Source organism: Pediculus humanus, genomic scaffold (genome assembly GCF_000006295.1).
Source record: "Pediculus humanus corporis 1103172107391 genomic scaffold, whole genome shotgun sequence".
Lineage (NCBI taxonomy): Eukaryota > Metazoa > Arthropoda > Insecta > Psocodea > Pediculidae > Pediculus > Pediculus humanus.
In genome coordinates, this window is record NW_002987017.1 from 111,430 (window position 1) to 128,418 (window position 16,989).

General features: G+C 28.0%; 3 protein-coding genes across 3 annotated transcripts; 1 reads left to right on the plus strand and 2 right to left on the minus strand.

Moving 5' to 3' along the window:
* Positions 1-4,820: 4,820 nt before the first annotated feature.
* Phum_PHUM041640 (ubiquitin-protein ligase BRE1, putative) lies at positions 4,821-8,497 on the plus strand (the record flags this gene model as incomplete). The annotated part of the gene is made up of 11 exons (XM_002423134.1): positions 4,821-5,439; positions 5,693-6,010; positions 6,090-6,360; positions 6,484-6,655; positions 6,745-6,909; positions 7,055-7,160; positions 7,374-7,475; positions 7,553-7,596; positions 7,680-7,952; positions 8,034-8,136; positions 8,229-8,497. 11 exons carry the CDS (start codon positions 4,821-4,823, stop codon positions 8,495-8,497), a joined length of 2,442 nt encoding a protein of 813 aa, XP_002423179.1.
* Positions 8,498-9,538: 1,041 nt separating this feature from the next.
* On the minus strand, positions 9,539-10,156 carry Phum_PHUM041650 (uncharacterized protein; the record flags this gene model as incomplete). Its single annotated transcript, XM_002423135.1, has 1 exon — positions 9,539-10,156. One exon carries the CDS (start codon positions 10,154-10,156, stop codon positions 9,539-9,541), a length of 618 nt encoding a protein of 205 aa, XP_002423180.1.
* A 1,124-nt stretch (positions 10,157-11,280) lies between these two features.
* Positions 11,281-16,559, minus strand: Phum_PHUM041660 (F-box/LRR-repeat protein, putative; the record flags this gene model as incomplete). The annotated part of the gene is made up of 6 exons (XM_002423136.1): positions 11,281-11,429; positions 11,586-11,734; positions 13,605-13,800; positions 14,426-14,717; positions 14,802-15,095; positions 16,146-16,559. The coding sequence occupies 6 exons, from the start codon at positions 16,557-16,559 to the stop codon at positions 11,281-11,283; spliced, it is 1,494 nt and encodes a 497-aa protein (XP_002423181.1).
* Positions 16,560-16,989: the final 430 nt, after the last annotated feature.

Consider the following 16,989-nt stretch of genomic DNA (forward strand, 5'->3'; position numbering starts at 1 on the left):
GTTTGGAAGTAGAGACACTTTCATCCAGGTAACATGTTTTAACCCTAATGATATGCCAGTAATTGTTGTTATTTTCTACAATTATAAAAATTCAGTTAAATGTTTATAAATTACTAATTAATGGTGTTTGTTTGTTTGTTTTAAATTAATTTTATTTGTTTTATATATTTTTACTTGTATATGGAAAAATTTTAATACAACAGCTAGTTTCGAAAAGCTTAACATTTTACAAAAAGTCGGTTTGTAATTATTATTAAATCTATAATTTAAAAAAAATCATTAACCTAAACTTACACTAATTCTTTCTGATGTCAACTTTGGAATTATTAATGATTTTTTCTGTTTACTCAATTTCAAATAATTTTTTTGAGCACAGTTAAAGCTAGCATTTGTTGTAATAAATCTTTTTGGTAAAATTAATTTCTTTTGATGAATTTCTTTAGAATTTAATGCAGTTAAAATGTTAGGTGAATGCGAATTTCTGAAATAATAAAATTTATTCATAAAGTTAATAGAAAATTAAATAAAAATTAAAACGATTAAATAAAAAATTTATAAACTTGCTTAATAATTTTCAATTTATTCATGTTATTAAAAATTTTTGACTCTTCCCTTTGGGCAACATTAATATCTATATATATATTATAAAAGAAATTTTAAATGACAGCTTTAATATTCGAATTCGTAAATATTGATCAGGCTTTTAAATTACTAAAAATATAAATTTTTTTAGAGTTTATCAAGTTTTTTATTAAAAACATTTTATTAAATTTGTAAATACGACGATTCGTACATTTTTTTATTATTTTTTTAAAATTTAAGCTTATAATTTCTGCCTGTAGAGGACTCTGCAGTTGTTAAAAGAAAAAAATTATAATTGTAAAACTGCAGATAGCACTACTTTACATTATTTTTGACTACATGTTGCTGTTGACAAAAAAAAAAGTAGTAATAATAATAATAAAACGTTTTTATTTTATGTGATAAATAAACTTAAGTTATGATTTATTTAATTCAAAATATTTAAAAAAAATGGTGTTTTATAATGTTGTTCATCTATGATGCAGGTACGTCACACGCTTCATTTCATAATTTTTATTTATAATATCAAAATATTATTTGCCATTGGTCGGCCATTTGCCGCATATGTATATATGGGTAAGTACAGCGTTATGAAATATCTATGCCTTTCCCTTAATTTAAGTCTACTTCCGTTTATGATTTTTTATTTTGTTTCGAAACTATTTATTCGTTAAATTAAAAAAAAAAAACTATGCTTTGTTATAAACAAAATATTAAATTTATCATATTTTAATAATTTTATACATAAATCATAATTTTAAAAAAACAATTTATAACTTAGTTTATCTTCAGTTATAAAAATGAATTAATTTAAATTAAATTTTAATCAGTAGCTTATTAAAAAATTATTAATTATATCTTATGAAAAATTAAATTTTTTAAAATTATTAATTACTAATTACTCAGACGAATATTGATAATCAATATTTTACAGTTTTTTTTTTTTTTTGCATGAAAAATACATTGATTTTTTAAATAAAAGGATCCATTGACAATGTTCAACATTTTAATAAATGAATTTTCTTATTGATAGGTAGACATTTTTAAATATTACACATATTGTTATTTTTAAACAAATTTTAGAGTAAAAGACCATATTTACTTTATGAAATATAATAATTTACTTTAAACAATTAATTTAAATAATAAAAAATTGCTGTTTGTCTGTTTTAAACATAATGTTTTTTTTTTTTTTGACTTTCATAAAGTCTAATATTTCACATGATTTGATTGTGGCATAGAGTAATAAATAATGGGGAAAAAAATTTCATATAATTATATTATATGTATATATTTATATATATGTGCATATATTTATTTTATAGTATTAATACTAATAGTTTATAATCTGATTAATTAGTTTAATACTTAGTATTTGATTGCTTAGTTAGTTCTGTATGATAATGATGTCAAACAGTCAAGTTGGTTTCAAAAAATAAAAAGGTGGGAAAGCAGTTGAATAAGCTATAAATATAATTAGGAAGCATAAAAAAGTGTATATTATATTGTCTTATATTACTACATCACTATAATTTTTGCTAGTGTCAATAGTTCTTTCTTAAATTTAACTTGCATAATGATTAATTGGTTATTACAGTAAATCATACATTTAAGTTTGATTAATGCAAAAAAAAAAAGTTGAGAAAACAAAATAAACTGCAAATACAAAATGCTAAGCTATATTCTAATTTGAAAATGTTTAAAATTAATTTAGTTTGTAGTAGCAAACATATTTTGCTACCGTTAACAAATATTTCTGCTGCCACGTTTTTTTTTAAGATTTATGATTAATTTAATTTTAACTGTATGAGTCATATCATATTTATTGACTGTAAAAAAAGGGTTTTTTTTTTTTTTTTTTACTCTTTTAGTTGAAAGTACTTTCATTTCCAAAAAAAAGAAATTTAGTATAATTTTGTCTCCATTTGTTTTTTGTACATCTTTTTTTTTATTGTATGAGTGATGCTCTTTAGAGTACTTATGTTCTATTCTAAAAATAAAGTTTTAAGGAGTGGCAGGCAGGGCATATAAAATTATTCAAAAGTTAAAAAAAAAAAATTATTATTTCAAACAAAAAATAAACAATAAATGGGGGGGAGGGGGAAATGGTTGTACTGAAGGTATAGCCTTAAGTAAAAAATTATACTTTTTATATTTTATAATTTTTATTGTTTAAATATGTCATAGATATACTAATAACAAGGAAACTGTTTTTTATGAGTCAAACAACCAATGGGGTTTTACCGTTTTGCACATGCGCAGTAGTCGTGTACGACCACGTTATTTGTAAAGGATAGTTGCATTCGCCAATAATATTTCTCGAAGTCTGAAATCGCTTAAAAGTATCAGCTTGACTAGTGACTCCACTTGCTACATTAATAAATAAAACCTATTCAATGGCCAAGCAATTAACAATCTTATTTACAAACCTTAAACGACCTTTTCGCTTTTAGCTATACGCGGTGTAGGAGGCGTTACTTGTATGATTCTTAATTTCTGACAGCGGCCATATTGAATAACCTTTGTGTTATCGATCCATCGGTTGACTTATGTCTCCTTGACAACGTATATATGTATGGTAAGTGTTTAAGTCTGGCACAAACGTCCGTAGTATTTCAGGCCCAATACATTTTAGTTAAAAAAAAATTTAAAAAAAAAAAAAAAAAATGCTTTTCATTTCTACAATCCGTTTTTTTTTTTTTTTTTTTTTTTTTTTTTTCCCATTTGAAGGGAGCACCACCTTACCTTTTAAAATTTTTTTTGTTTTTGTTTTTTGGTTCCGGAATAAGCACTCTGATTTCAAATATTGTTTCAATTACTTGTTCTTTTTTTTTTGCTGTTTATCAAAAGGCTTGATTTAAAATTTTATTATTAATTATTTTTTTTTTAAATAATAATTGAGAAAATCATTATTATTTGTCATTTGGTTAATCGTTAGTTCGAAATTTTTTTTCGATGCCGTGAAGCTTTGCTCTCTATATACTCTGCCTGAGTATGTGGTCCGAGCCGGAAGAGGGTCAAGTTTGACGCATGCGCAGTTTGAATTTATATATTTTGTAGTCAAGAGTTGCCAGTTTTCTATGTTTTATGAATTCTGGCGTCTACATTTTATGACGTTATGCGCGGATATCGTAGCCTGCATAAGTAATAAAAAAAAAAATTTTTGAAATCGTTTTTTTTATTTATTTAACATGAGTTCATTAAATATATATAGTGTCTTACTCTAGTATTAATTTGTGCAGTTTGTTGTTTCCGTTGTACGATTTGGCAATATAGCCCCGTATTATTATTATTATTATTATTATTTTTCCCCGTTCGGTATCCTAAGAAAAATCCACAGAGCCAGAGAGTGAAATTTTTATTACATACGAGACCAGTTGTTGCCTGTTTAGGTGATTTACACAGCATAGATACCATGTTTCGTTGTTATGGGTTATAGGGTTTCGTTGACAAAGCATCATTTCTCATTTAATTGGTGAGTTTTAAATTAGTATAACGAGTTATTTTAGTCATCGATTTCTGAAGTGTGCATCCCATCCCACCCCCACCCCCCCCCGCTTAAAAATAAACATGCTATCCTACGGTATCGGTTGAAGGTCTACTATTTGCTGTCATCGATTTTTCTCGGGATGTGTTCAAGTTGTATTACAGACAGGCCAAGTATGTTGCATACCTCCTTCATTTTTAAATTTTGAGATATTTAGATTTCCGTACCAAGATCAATAACATTTCAAGGTCTCTTTCCCTTCTTATTTTTCACGCACATAAAATGTTTACACACCGCTGTGGCGAGCGCGAAATTTATTTTTCATATTCGAAGTAAAGTTTTTTATGCTCCTCTTATGTAATTTTAAATATATTTTTGAAAAAAAAAAATAGAACATCGTAGACAAATGAATAAAAAAAAAAAAATTTAAACATTTTAAGTTAAAATTAATATTTGTCAAGCTACGCATACGAATTTTTTTTTTAACGGTTTTTTTTTATACGTGTATGTTTTCGTTACATTTTAGGTTTGGCCGAGTGCAGGATAGTATTCGATGGAAATGAAATGGACGATTGTTAAACGTTGTTTTGAAAGAAAAAGGAAGAAACGATAAAGAATACCCGAATCAAAAAAATTTTAAACGGTTATTTACATCGATATCCGGTAATGCAATCCGGAAACGTTGAAAATTTTGTGAAAGTGTTGAAACATTTTAAAAAAAAATAAATATAATATTTTAGGGAAAGGGAAAATGAAAGAAAATATAGTTGTCAAGTGTGAAACGGCGGAAGAAAAGGTTGATTTTCCCGCTGCCACCGCGAACGGATGTGAAATCAAAGAAAATTTCAACAGCAACAATTCGGTCGTCGATGGTAGTGGTAGTAGTAGTGGTGGTAGTAGTGGTGGTAGTAGTACGGAACCTGAAAATTCGATTGATGTCGAAATGATTTCGGATACCAAAAAAAAAAATAGTGGCGAATCGAACAATAACGATTTAAACGATGAAAAAATTAAAAACAAAGTTAACGGGAGTGACGAAATAATAGAAGAAGAAGAAGAAGAAATCGAAAATGTCGAAACGACGTCTAAAATAGAAAATGAAAAATTATGTGATACTATTATAGATTTAGAAAATGATTTGACCGCGTCGTCGGACAAAAGTTCAGAGGTGGTGATGAAGTTAAATAATGAAAACTCGCGCGAAGACGAAGTGAAAAATGATGAAAGGACGTCGAAAAAAGATGGCGACGAAAACAAAGAAAATGAAAAGATTGAAAAAAATAACGAATCCGAAATCGTTCAAATAAAAGACAATCATACCGTTTCGAATGAAAGTTCGACAATGAAAAAGAATAATGAGATGTTGACGGGTTGGTGAATTAAAAAATTAAATTAGGTTTAAGGTTTAAGGTTTAAGGTTTTTTTTTACATAAATAATATTAAATTTAAGATGAAAATGATTTTCTTTCGCAGAGAAATGTGAAAAAAACGCAACGCGTAATTTATCAAATTCAAACGACAACGATTCGTCTACGAAACCGTGTCGGGGGGATACTCAAAAGGAAGAGGAGAAGGAGGAGGAGGCAGCAGGATTAGAAAAAGAAGCGGAAATAAATTTGATAGAAGAAGATGACGTGGCGGAGGTGATAGAGTGCGATGCGAAAAAACCAATAGTGAGTAAAGACGATGTGAAAAATAGGACAACTGAACAAATTGAAAAAGAAAATTCTGAAAAAGAGAAGACCAAAGAAAAGACTGAAACGGATCAAAAGGTTCGTTTTAATTTACGGAAAAGATCACGGTTGAATAGTTACGTTAGTTCAAAGAAGAAAAAAACGGGAGGAGGAGGAGGAGGAGAGTGCGTTCAGGAACGAGCGGAAACGGATGAAAATTCTAGTCTTGGCACCAATGAAAAATCTCATTCACGGATTTCCTCCGATGGTAAGTTTTACATCCGGTTTGATTCTTTTGTTCTCTAAAGGTGTAATTAGTTAACGTCGAACATAATTTTTCTTTTTAGAAACAAAAAATATTAATAATGATATTGATATAAATAATCATAGCGATTCATTCCACTTGAAAAATGTTAAAAAACAAAAAATTGATAATCGAGAAAAAGAGACTGTACTACCATCATCGTTTTTAAACACACTGAGAGGTACTTTGAAAAATTTAACACGGAACGATTTAGAAGAATTAATTGTTCAGAAATTATGCGAGGTCATAACCGAAAGGAGCGTCGTTGGAGAATTACGTCGAAGAACGCAAGTTTTGGAAGAAGATCAAGAAAAGTAATTTATATATTTATATGCAAAGCCAAAGTATTAGAAAATTCCCCCCCACCACGCCCCACCCCCACCCCCCGATATTATTGGTACAGATTTAAAAAAAAAAAAAAAAAAATTTTTTCCCAGGTGGAAAGCGAAAGCACAATCACTGACTAAACAAATCAAAGAAATGGAAATGATAATGAGAAAGTATTTAAACGAAGTACAAAAACAAACAAAAGCAGGTTCCGACCATCAACTCATCGTACCTCTTCGCGTGACCAGGTCCGTCGGGTTACAGGTTTCATTTTTATCAAATGTAAGTTACACCAATGCAATTTTCTTTTTGTGTGTGTGTTAAAAAAGTTGCCAAGGAGAGAAACAAAAAACAAAAAAATGCTTTTTCAGTCAAACAAAGTATCATCCAAAGGGACAAATGCTGCAGGAGCAGGAACTAATCTTACCGACGGTGGAATCAGCGAAATGTCTCCCAATTTAATTAATAATAATAATAATAATAATAATAATAATAGTAATAGTAAAAATTCAAGGTTAACTCCGCAGAAAGTTCAAGTAAAACAAAATGGTTCTTCTCTCAATCAGTCTCAAATGTAAAATTATTAAATACAAATTCATCATCATTATTATTATTTTTAATTTTTTTATTAAATGTAAATGTAATTGATGGTAAATATTGAAAATGAAAATTTTATAATAGCAAAAGAATAAACCGGGATCGTCGACTCAGGGATTTTCCGCGTCTCCATCGGCCGTGACCACGCCGACGCAGTATAAAAAAAAATCAAACGTTTCAAGATCGGAAAGTAATTCTTCTTTGCTTTTACCATCCGCCATTACCTATCAAAATAATAATAATAATAATAATAATAAAGGAAACAATACGAACGCGGTAAGAATTGAAGTTGACAAACGTCGTTATCATTATTATTATTATTATTATTAATTTCTCCAACGGTTTTTAAATTTTTTTTTTTTTTTAAATAATTTTTTTTAGGTGTCGAAATCAAATTCGAAAGTAAATTCATCTTTGCAAACTTTACTTCAGAGTCAACAAAATAATAATAATTCAAAAATAATAGATCTTACGGAGGATGATGATCGACAGGTTCCGCCATTTGGTAAATTTTAAAAAAAAAATGCTTATCAACGGAACGTGTGAAGATTTTATTATTATTATTATTATTTTTCATTTCAGTGGATGCTTCGGGACTCGTTAAAGTAGTAAATTATCCTCTTCGGGTAATTGTTTTTAATTTTTATGTCGATGTATCGGTTCCGAGACTATCAGGGATGATAATAATTGTTTTTTTTTGTTCTTGCAGCCTCAGGTACCTCCGAACAATAATAGGTACACGTACATTTTACCTAATTCGAATATTACGCCGACGGTCGTTTCCGCTCCGCAAAATCGTCAAGTCCTTTTGGCCGCTTCCGCAGTATGTCCTCCACAATCGAATAATCGTCAGATAATGTCCATGCCGCCGCTGTTGTTCAAAGGCGGAACCGCTCAACAACAACAACCACCACCGCCACCAGGATATCAACCTTCGGTTTTAAATCAATCAAATCACGTGATTCCAGCGAAACTACTAAAGGTGTGCCCTTTAACTTTAACTATGTGACTAAACACATCAGAGGACTTTTAGTAATAAAAAAAAAAAAAAATTTTTTTGTAGCATCCAGCTCCGCTGCCGCAACAGCCGACGGTTACTAATTCAAAATCGAATTCTAAATTATTACCTCCTAGGCCGGCATTAAAGATATCAAGAGTTCAATCGGGTAGGTTTACGGGAAAAACCTAAAAACAAAAAAAAAAAAAAAAAAAAAAAAAGGTATTGTCGGTTTCTCTAACGAATTTAATTTTTTTTCAGGCATAGTACTTTCTTGGAACATGTCTCTCGGTCCGGAACACGCAGCCATATCTAGTTATCAATTGTACGCTTATCAAGAAGGTAGTTCTCCTCCTGCCACGTCACTTTGGAAAAAAGTCGGCGACGTGAAAGCATTACCCTTGCCGATGGCTTGCACGCTGACGCAATTCACGTCGGGTCATAAATATCATTTTGCCGTTCGCGCCGTCGATCAACATTCCCGAGTGGGACCCTTTAGTCTTCCGGGTACCATTGCTCTCGTCAAGTGAAAAACGTAATGTTTTTTTTTCTCTCTTTCTTTTCTTTTCCCTTTTAATTTATCGTTTACCATGTAAGTGCCACAAATAATTTACTTTAATAATTTTAAATCGTATCGATTCGTGCATTCGTTCGAACAAAAAAAATTATTTAAAAAATCCGTTGATGTTTTTTTGTTTTTACGTTTACGTTAAAAAATCTTGGTCTTCCCAATTAATGATAAATAAACGATATAAATGAATTTTACAAGTTATAGGAAAACGTCCAGAAATTTTTTTTTATTGTACATACAGGTATAATAAATATTGTTAATCCAACGGGATAATGCGTGCGTCGTAGACGTAGAAAATTTATGTATAAAACGATTTAAAAAAAAAAAAAAAAATGTTTAACAAGGAAAATTTGTGTTGAAATGTTTAAAAAAAAAAAAAAGAAAAAAGGGGGAAAGTTATTATTAATAATGTTACTTACTCTATGGAAAATTTAAAAAAAAAAAAAAAAAAAATTTTTTTTTTACTTAATCGAAAATAATTTTTTAATTAGGTTCATTTTAAAACTATTTTTTTTTTTTTTTTTTTTTTTTTCAATTTATGATTTTGTTTGTGTTCATTAAGTGAGTTTTTTTAAATTATAATTATTGTAAAATTACATTTATACTTATATGATGATGATGATGATGAAGATATTACATATAAGTAAAATAATAATGATTATACATTGTAATAATTTTATATGGATGAACGATTAGGATGTGATAAAATGCTGTCGATTTTTTTTTTTTTTTAAGTAAAAGCAAATTTTGAAAATAAAAAATGACCACTGAAAGTGGAATGGATAAATTTGAATCGAGTTTTATTGTTAATTTTTATTGTTAATATTTAATTAAATCTTTGTGCCATACTTTTTTTTTTTTTTAAATAAATATAAAAGCGATTTGATTTTTTTGTATTTGTTTGTGAAGTTTAAATGAAGTTTTATGGAATTACGAATGTGAATTTACTATTGAAAATGTGTTTCTAGGTATATCACGAAAAGTAAATTTTGGCGATGATTTAGTGTGGTGATTTAATGAGATCTGTACGATTTACTTTAAACATTTTACCATGGCCAGGTATAATATAATCAGCCATTTCTAATATTTTTCGTCTACTTTCTTCCTGTAATTTTTCATTTTCACTTCCAGCATTTTTCCATAATTCATCCTGTTGTAAATCTTGTTCGCATTCAAATAAATCTCCTGCGACAACAATTTTTTCCTTATTTTTATTTATGACAACAACGGAAACGTGTGCGAGCATGTGACCCGGAGTAGGTACGATTTTAACATAATCATCTATATTATAGGGGCCCTGAGTTTCAAATGAATAATTTTCATAGAAATCTTTATGTGAAATTGTATATCCGACAATGTGAACAGCATCTAAAAATAAATTATTATTTCCACAATGATCGGTGTGACCGTGAGTGGATACAACAAAATTAATATCACTCGGTGTTAATCCATTTGATTCTAATTTATTTAATATTAAATCTTTATCCCACGGTGACATAGTATCAACAATTATGTTTTTATTTCCTTTAATAAGTGTACATGAGCAATTAGCCATTGATCCGCTTGAAGTATTGTAACTATAACCTTCACTTAATACAATCACTTCATAATTGCTCATGTTTTTCCTATAAATATTTTATTTAAAAAATTTTTTAAAAACTAAATTATACAGAAGTTTATAAGTTGGAACATCGATTTTGATAAGTACGTTCAGAAATCTTACCTGTTTTAGTTAAAATGTCATTATGTGATTACAAAGTACCAACTTTAAAAAAAAAAATTGTGGCAGTTATTAAGAAGTAAGTTAATTTCATAAATCAAAGTTTTTTTGTTTTGTAAAAAAAGAATTCTTTTGGAAATTTATTTAATTTATTGGTAAGTAGATTTATTATAAATAATCTTATTATATTTAAAAAAAGATAATATTACTTATTTATTCGATATATGTTTTTGATTTGTATTTTAAAAATGTTTTTTTCTTTTTTTAAATCTAATTTGCTGCCATTTTAAAATTTACTTATGTATTTGCCATTCTTAATATTATTATACTTTTTTGTTATTTTATAAAATATTTAATAACTTTTTGTGTTAAATTTTCAATGTATATATACAAATACAATACATATACATAAAATATAAGAGGAGTGAGGAGAGGGGGGGGGGAGAAATTAGAAAAAAAATTAAATTTGCAATAAAATATATTATAATTTTACAATATATACATATATAGATAGATTACAATTTAATGCTTCCAATATGTTTTTTTTTTTTTTGTGTGTAATTAACTGAGCAAAAATTAAAAATTAAACTCTTACATGAAATAATATGACTACATTTTATCTAGTCTAAAAGGATATGATTTAACTATTGTAACAATTTTTTTAAAAATATTTCTCTTTAAAAATTATAATAATAATAATCATATGAATTAACAATGATGAATGTATTTTATTATAATAAAAAACAAATGATAATAATTCAGTGCTTAAAAAAAAAGTATTTAAGTAAGAGAGAGAGAGAGAGAGAGAGAGAGAAAGAGATTTAGATTTTTTTTTTTAAATCTACAGATTAAAATAAACTAGATGACTAGTTTTTAAATGAGGAAAATGTCAAATGTTTTGTACAGAAATTATTAGTATAACAATTAATTTCTCACAGAGAGTTTTTTTTTTTTTTTTTTTTAAATGCAAAATTAAATAAATAATTACAATAATAATAATAATAATAATAATAATATTAAATTCATTCAATGACTAAGCATTTAGGTAAATGTTCTCTTAAATAATCAAATAATTCAGGGGAAGCACCCGGACAATTTGTAAGTTCTAATTCTTGTAAATGACGAAGTTGTATTAAGCTTGAAAGGCCGCTGGAAGTCAACAAAGGGCATCCTGGAATGAGATGAAAATTTGGAAATTAAATGAAATTTATATGCATGTTTCTTGGTCTTGTTTCAAAAAATTGTATGCAGTGAAAAAATAAATCATAATGTGAAGTTTTTGAATTATTTAGAAACATGTCGTCGGATTAGAAATAATAATCATTACCTGCGAGTGATAATATTTGAAGGTTTCTCATGCCGCAAAGATGCTGTAAACCGAAATCTTTGACTAGAGTGCACCATCGAAGATAAAGAGCGGAAAGGGATAACATTGTTGATATATAACCGATTCCTAAATCGGTTATGTGTATACACCTACAAAAAATAAATAAAATTTTATTTTTTTTTTCCTATAATCGATTACGTAATAAATCAATAAATATGTCAAATAGAAATTTAATATTCGTTATTACACGTGTATAAAATGGTTCGTGTACGTGGTGTATAAATAATCGTTTATACGTAGAATTTTTATTTTCTTACGACGTGATTGTGTGTGTTCATTCGTTTGTATACGTTAAATACAAACACACAAATTTATTTATTTTTTATTAACGCTTTCATTTATTTAAAATATTTAACAAACAAACAAACAAAACAAACGAAATTGGGGTTGTTTTTATTGTTGTTGTTGTTGTCGTCTTTTCAATAATAATAATAATAATAATTCTAACGATGCATTTTGCATGAAAATGGTAAAGTTAGTTTTTTTTTTTTCAAAGGGAGAATATCGTTACCATGGTAACAATACACCCATTCACTTTTGATTGTAAAATAGAAAGAGAGGGAAAGAGAGAAAGGGTTGGGAGGGGGGAGGGAAGAGAGAGAGAGAGAAAGAAATTTTTGGGAAAAACGGAAAATTTTAACAACAACATTGGGAAAAACGTTTATATTTTTTCAATCGACATATTCCCGAAAAAAAAAAAAAAAAAATTTAATGAATTTCGATATAATGTTTTTTTTTATTAACGATTTTAATCGATGACGTAGCGTGATAATAATAATAATAAGTACATGTTTTAGTTTTTTTTTTTTTTTTTAAATTAATTTATTATTTACTTTCGCTTAATTAATTTTAAATTCTTTTTTTTTTTTTACTGTAAATAACCGTTGCTGGCAGCCATATTGAAATTTTTAAAATGAGGAAAATAATAAAAACGTGAAATTTTTTTTCGTAGAAAAAAACAAAACAACCGAGTATGACGTCAGAGATAGAGAGAGAGAGGGAGAGAGAGAGAAAAGGATTCGTTTGATGATTTCATCTTGGGATAGGAAGAAATAAATATAAGGAAATTTAAAAAAGGTATTTCAAAGTTTATTTATAAATATTTTAAAAATAGGTTTAAGGTTAAAAAAGGTTTAAAATAGGTTTAAAAAGAACAGTCGAATTAATAAACATTTTGGAAGAAAAAAACTTTTTTTTTTTATATGGGGAGTCGAAAAGAAAAACCGGAAAATGTTTTTTCGTAATACATAACTTTATATACGTTAACCTTATTTCGTTTACAAAAAAAGAAAATTCCCTTTTTTTTTTTGGAAAATCAATGATAATTTTCTTTTTTTTTGGAAAAACGCCGGGAAAAGGTCAATGAATAAAAACTTCTGACATTAAACCTTCCAAAATATATATATATATTTTTTTTTTGGGATTACTGCATTAAAGGAAAAAAAGGGCGGAAAAGGGGGAAAGGGGGGGATGTGGGGGAAAACCTTTTGACTGTAAAATGTATATTGTTTCCTTTCTTATTTTTTTTACAAAATTTTCAACTGGAAAATTTTTAACTTGCCAAAAAATGTTTTTCTCGTTACCATAAATAAAATTTTATTTTACTGGAAAAATTATTATTTTTAAACAAAAAAAAAAAAAAGGGAAAATTATTTTCGGTTTTGAATGAACTATTAAAAAAAAAAAATTTTCTTTTGACGTCATTGGAAAAAAATTTGACGTCCCCCCTAAATTGTGTCGTGCTCCCTTATTTGTGACAATTTTCCATGTTTTTCTTCTTTTTCTTCTTAGAGAATTTTTTCGATTTAAGATAAAATGGCTTAGATTCAAAAAAAACGACGAATGTTAAGGGCATTGTTTCGATAAATATATATACGACAGGTGTTCCCGAGGGAAATTGGGGGGAGGGGGGTTAAAGTCAAACCGAGAGAAATTAATTAATTAAATAAAACAACTCACCGGTCCAACGTAAGTTCTTCCAATTGATTTAAATCGCATGCAATGCATTCCAAAGCAGCATCCGTTATTCTCGGACACCAAGATAAATCCAAACTTCTTAATTTATGTAGATTTTCAGCTATGGCTTCGACTCCCTCATCTGTGATTTTCGAACAACCGGATAAACTTAAAACTGTCAGATTTGGAAGCGAGTGTACTGTTACAAAAAAAAAAATATTAATCATTTTCCCCCGTTTAAATCCGCACAAAATTTAAAAATTTTCCAAACATTATTATTATTATTCTTGTAGGTTTTATGTGGTTTTTTTTTTTTTCTCTTAAATTTACCAACCTTTAAAAAAATAAAAATAAAAATGTCATCAATTACTCTTGTGACATTTACCAACGTTTATACTTTTTTTTTTTTTTTTTTGTTCATTTTTGAAAATGTGAAAAGTTATATAAATATATCGATTTTAAAACAAGAAGCCAACCTTTGAAAAAAAAAAAAAAATTTATTTATTTACTTATTTATTTACTTATATCGCGGGCTTGTTAAATAAATAATCTTATTTATCTTATTGATGTGTAACAATTATTATTATTATTATTATTACTATTACGTAAGGAAAAAAATTATTTCTCAATTAAATAAGGTCAATAACCTATTGAACTAAATTTAATTTAAGTTTTAAATACGGTTTGTTGTTTTTTTTTTTTTTTTTAAAAATTCCAGGATTTTTTTTTTTTCCCCCGGGAAAATAAAGGAAAGGAAATGGAAAATTTTTTATAGGCTGATAATCGATTGATTGATTTTTTTGTAAATATTGATAATTACTTACCGATATTATCCATTCCGTGATTAGTGACTTCCCAACAACTATGCAATCGTAAAATGCTAAGAGAATTACTTTGTTTGGGGGAAAAATAACCTAAAGCAGCATCGGATACGTGATACGCTTGTAATGAAAATTCATATAGAGAGGGTAGAAGTTGAGCGACGGCACCCATGGCTTCATCCGCTATGTTTATGCAGTCTGTCAATGTTAAAGCAACTATCCTCGGTGTTAGACATGCCCATAAACCGGCTTCCGTTATTTCATTGCATCCAGCTAATTCAAGTTCGAACAAAGCCTGCCATTAAACATTTATAATTTCGTCATCATATCACTCGAGAGTTAAACACGATCCTATTAAGGATAATTCATATTCATTTACTTGCAAATGATCCAATAATGCTTCTAGACCTCTATCGGATACGCTAGAACAACGAAGACTGATTGAATGTATGTGCTTTGATGCAAGTGGAAAAGACAAAACTAAATCTAAGGCATCTTCGTCTGAGGCACCCAAAAGGGAAACAGAATGAAAGCCTCGTCTCAAAAGTGAATTATATAATCTCGCTCTATCCGCTTGTATTGTATTTTGTAGTTCTTTACATCTTATTACGGGATGAAGACCTGACCAATACCTGGGCGATCGATATAAATGATCTCTCCATCTAACGCATACCTAAAAAAAAAAAAAATTCGCATGCCACAAACTATTAATTTTTAAATACTCGATAATTAAATCGCGTATTAAACTTAATTAATGAAAAAAGTTGTTAATTTTTTTCTTTTTCAATTTCAGGTTCTTGTTCTATTAATGTCAAGTACGAAGAAAAACCTTTTTTCCTATAAGGAATTTGATGGTGAGAAAGGTTAGTGTTAATTTTTTATAAACGTTTTTCGAAACATGTGTCGTGTGACATTGTTTTAAAACAAATCAAATTATCATTATTATTATTAATTAAAAAAATTTCATCGGGGGGAAAACAATATGATATCAAATATCTATTATCTAATTTGTAATTTTTTTTTAATAATTTTAAAATGCATTTTTGTCTGTGTGTTCGGGTGTGTGTGTGTGTGTGTGTGCGCGTGTGTGGTGTATAAATACATTTTGGCCATTAGCCGGGGAATGAAAAGAAAATAAATAAATTGTTTTCGATGTTGAAATTCTATTACAGTCACCTGTTATAAAACCGTGAAAAAAAAAAAAAGAAAATTTTAATTACTCAACAATTAGTCGTGGTTCTAGATCTTTTACATAAAAAATTAAATCGATAACTGGAATAAATTTATAGAAAAAAAAATTACTATAAAAATCGCGCACCGCGGAAACCCTTTGTTAACAATCATTAATTAGTATTATTATTAAATTTTGACGTCATCAAAGTTCGAACGATCTGTGTTTGTATTAAAAAAAAAAAAAAAAAAATTTGTTCGGCCTTTTTTTATTATTTTTTTCGTATTCATTCATTTGCTGGAGAAAAAAGGATTCGAATGTTTAATAATTTCTGCTGCCACTTTCACACTAGCAAAACTTCCATATAAATTTTTTTTTTTTTTTAATTATAACATTGACCTAATAATATTTCTTTTGATTCCGTACACACGCACGCACACGTGTACACACGCAGGCACGCACGCACGCACGCATTTATTTCTAATTCGTTTAAATAATAATAATAATAATAATAATGATAATGATAATGATAATGATAATTGTTAAACTCACTTGAGCAAGTGTTCGCCTTTCGAATGGTGTAAAATACCCGAAAAATTTTGCCAAAAACCTTTCGTCCATCATTAACTGTTCCCACGTGAGGTAATTCAACGGGGTTCGAAATCGATTTTTCCTATTTAAATTCGGCGAATTTCCGGTTCCGTTATTTAAATTTGTTATTTTCCCTTTGGCTGCATATAAAAGTCTCGAGGGTTTTTCGAGTACGTCCGACGTTGTCGATGAACTTATGTTCGAAGAATTATTACCGCCGCCGCAAAAAACGTTGGTGACACGTTCCATGACGCTCGTTTTCGTACCATGTTCCTTATTGTGATGTTTCGACGACCTCAATCCCAAACCGTTTATCCTTTTTGTTAATTCCGCGCTCGCTCTTTCCACGACACCTTGTGCAGACATCGAAGACATTGTTTATTTTATTTATTTATTTACCACTCGATTTTAATTTAATAATAATAATAATATTCCGATAATCATCGTCTTTCTGCCACGTTTGTTTTTTTTTTTTTTTTTTTTTCTGTTATTACGTAATTAATTTTTAATTATTAAATAATTATTTATTATTTACTACTGTAACAAAACTCTGATAATTGTTTGTTTCTTGTTGTTGTTGTTATCATCTATTTAAATTTATTATTATTATTATTATTAATATTTATCACTGAATGGTCTGATAGTGAGTATTGCATGCACAAGCAAGAAAAAATTGCAAAATAATAAATAATAATAATGATAATAAAACTAATTTAAAATAAATTATTGATTTTGAAATAAAATAGAGAGAGAGAGAGAGAGAAATTTTTTTTTACGTGTTTACAATAATTTTCCGGGAGGGGGA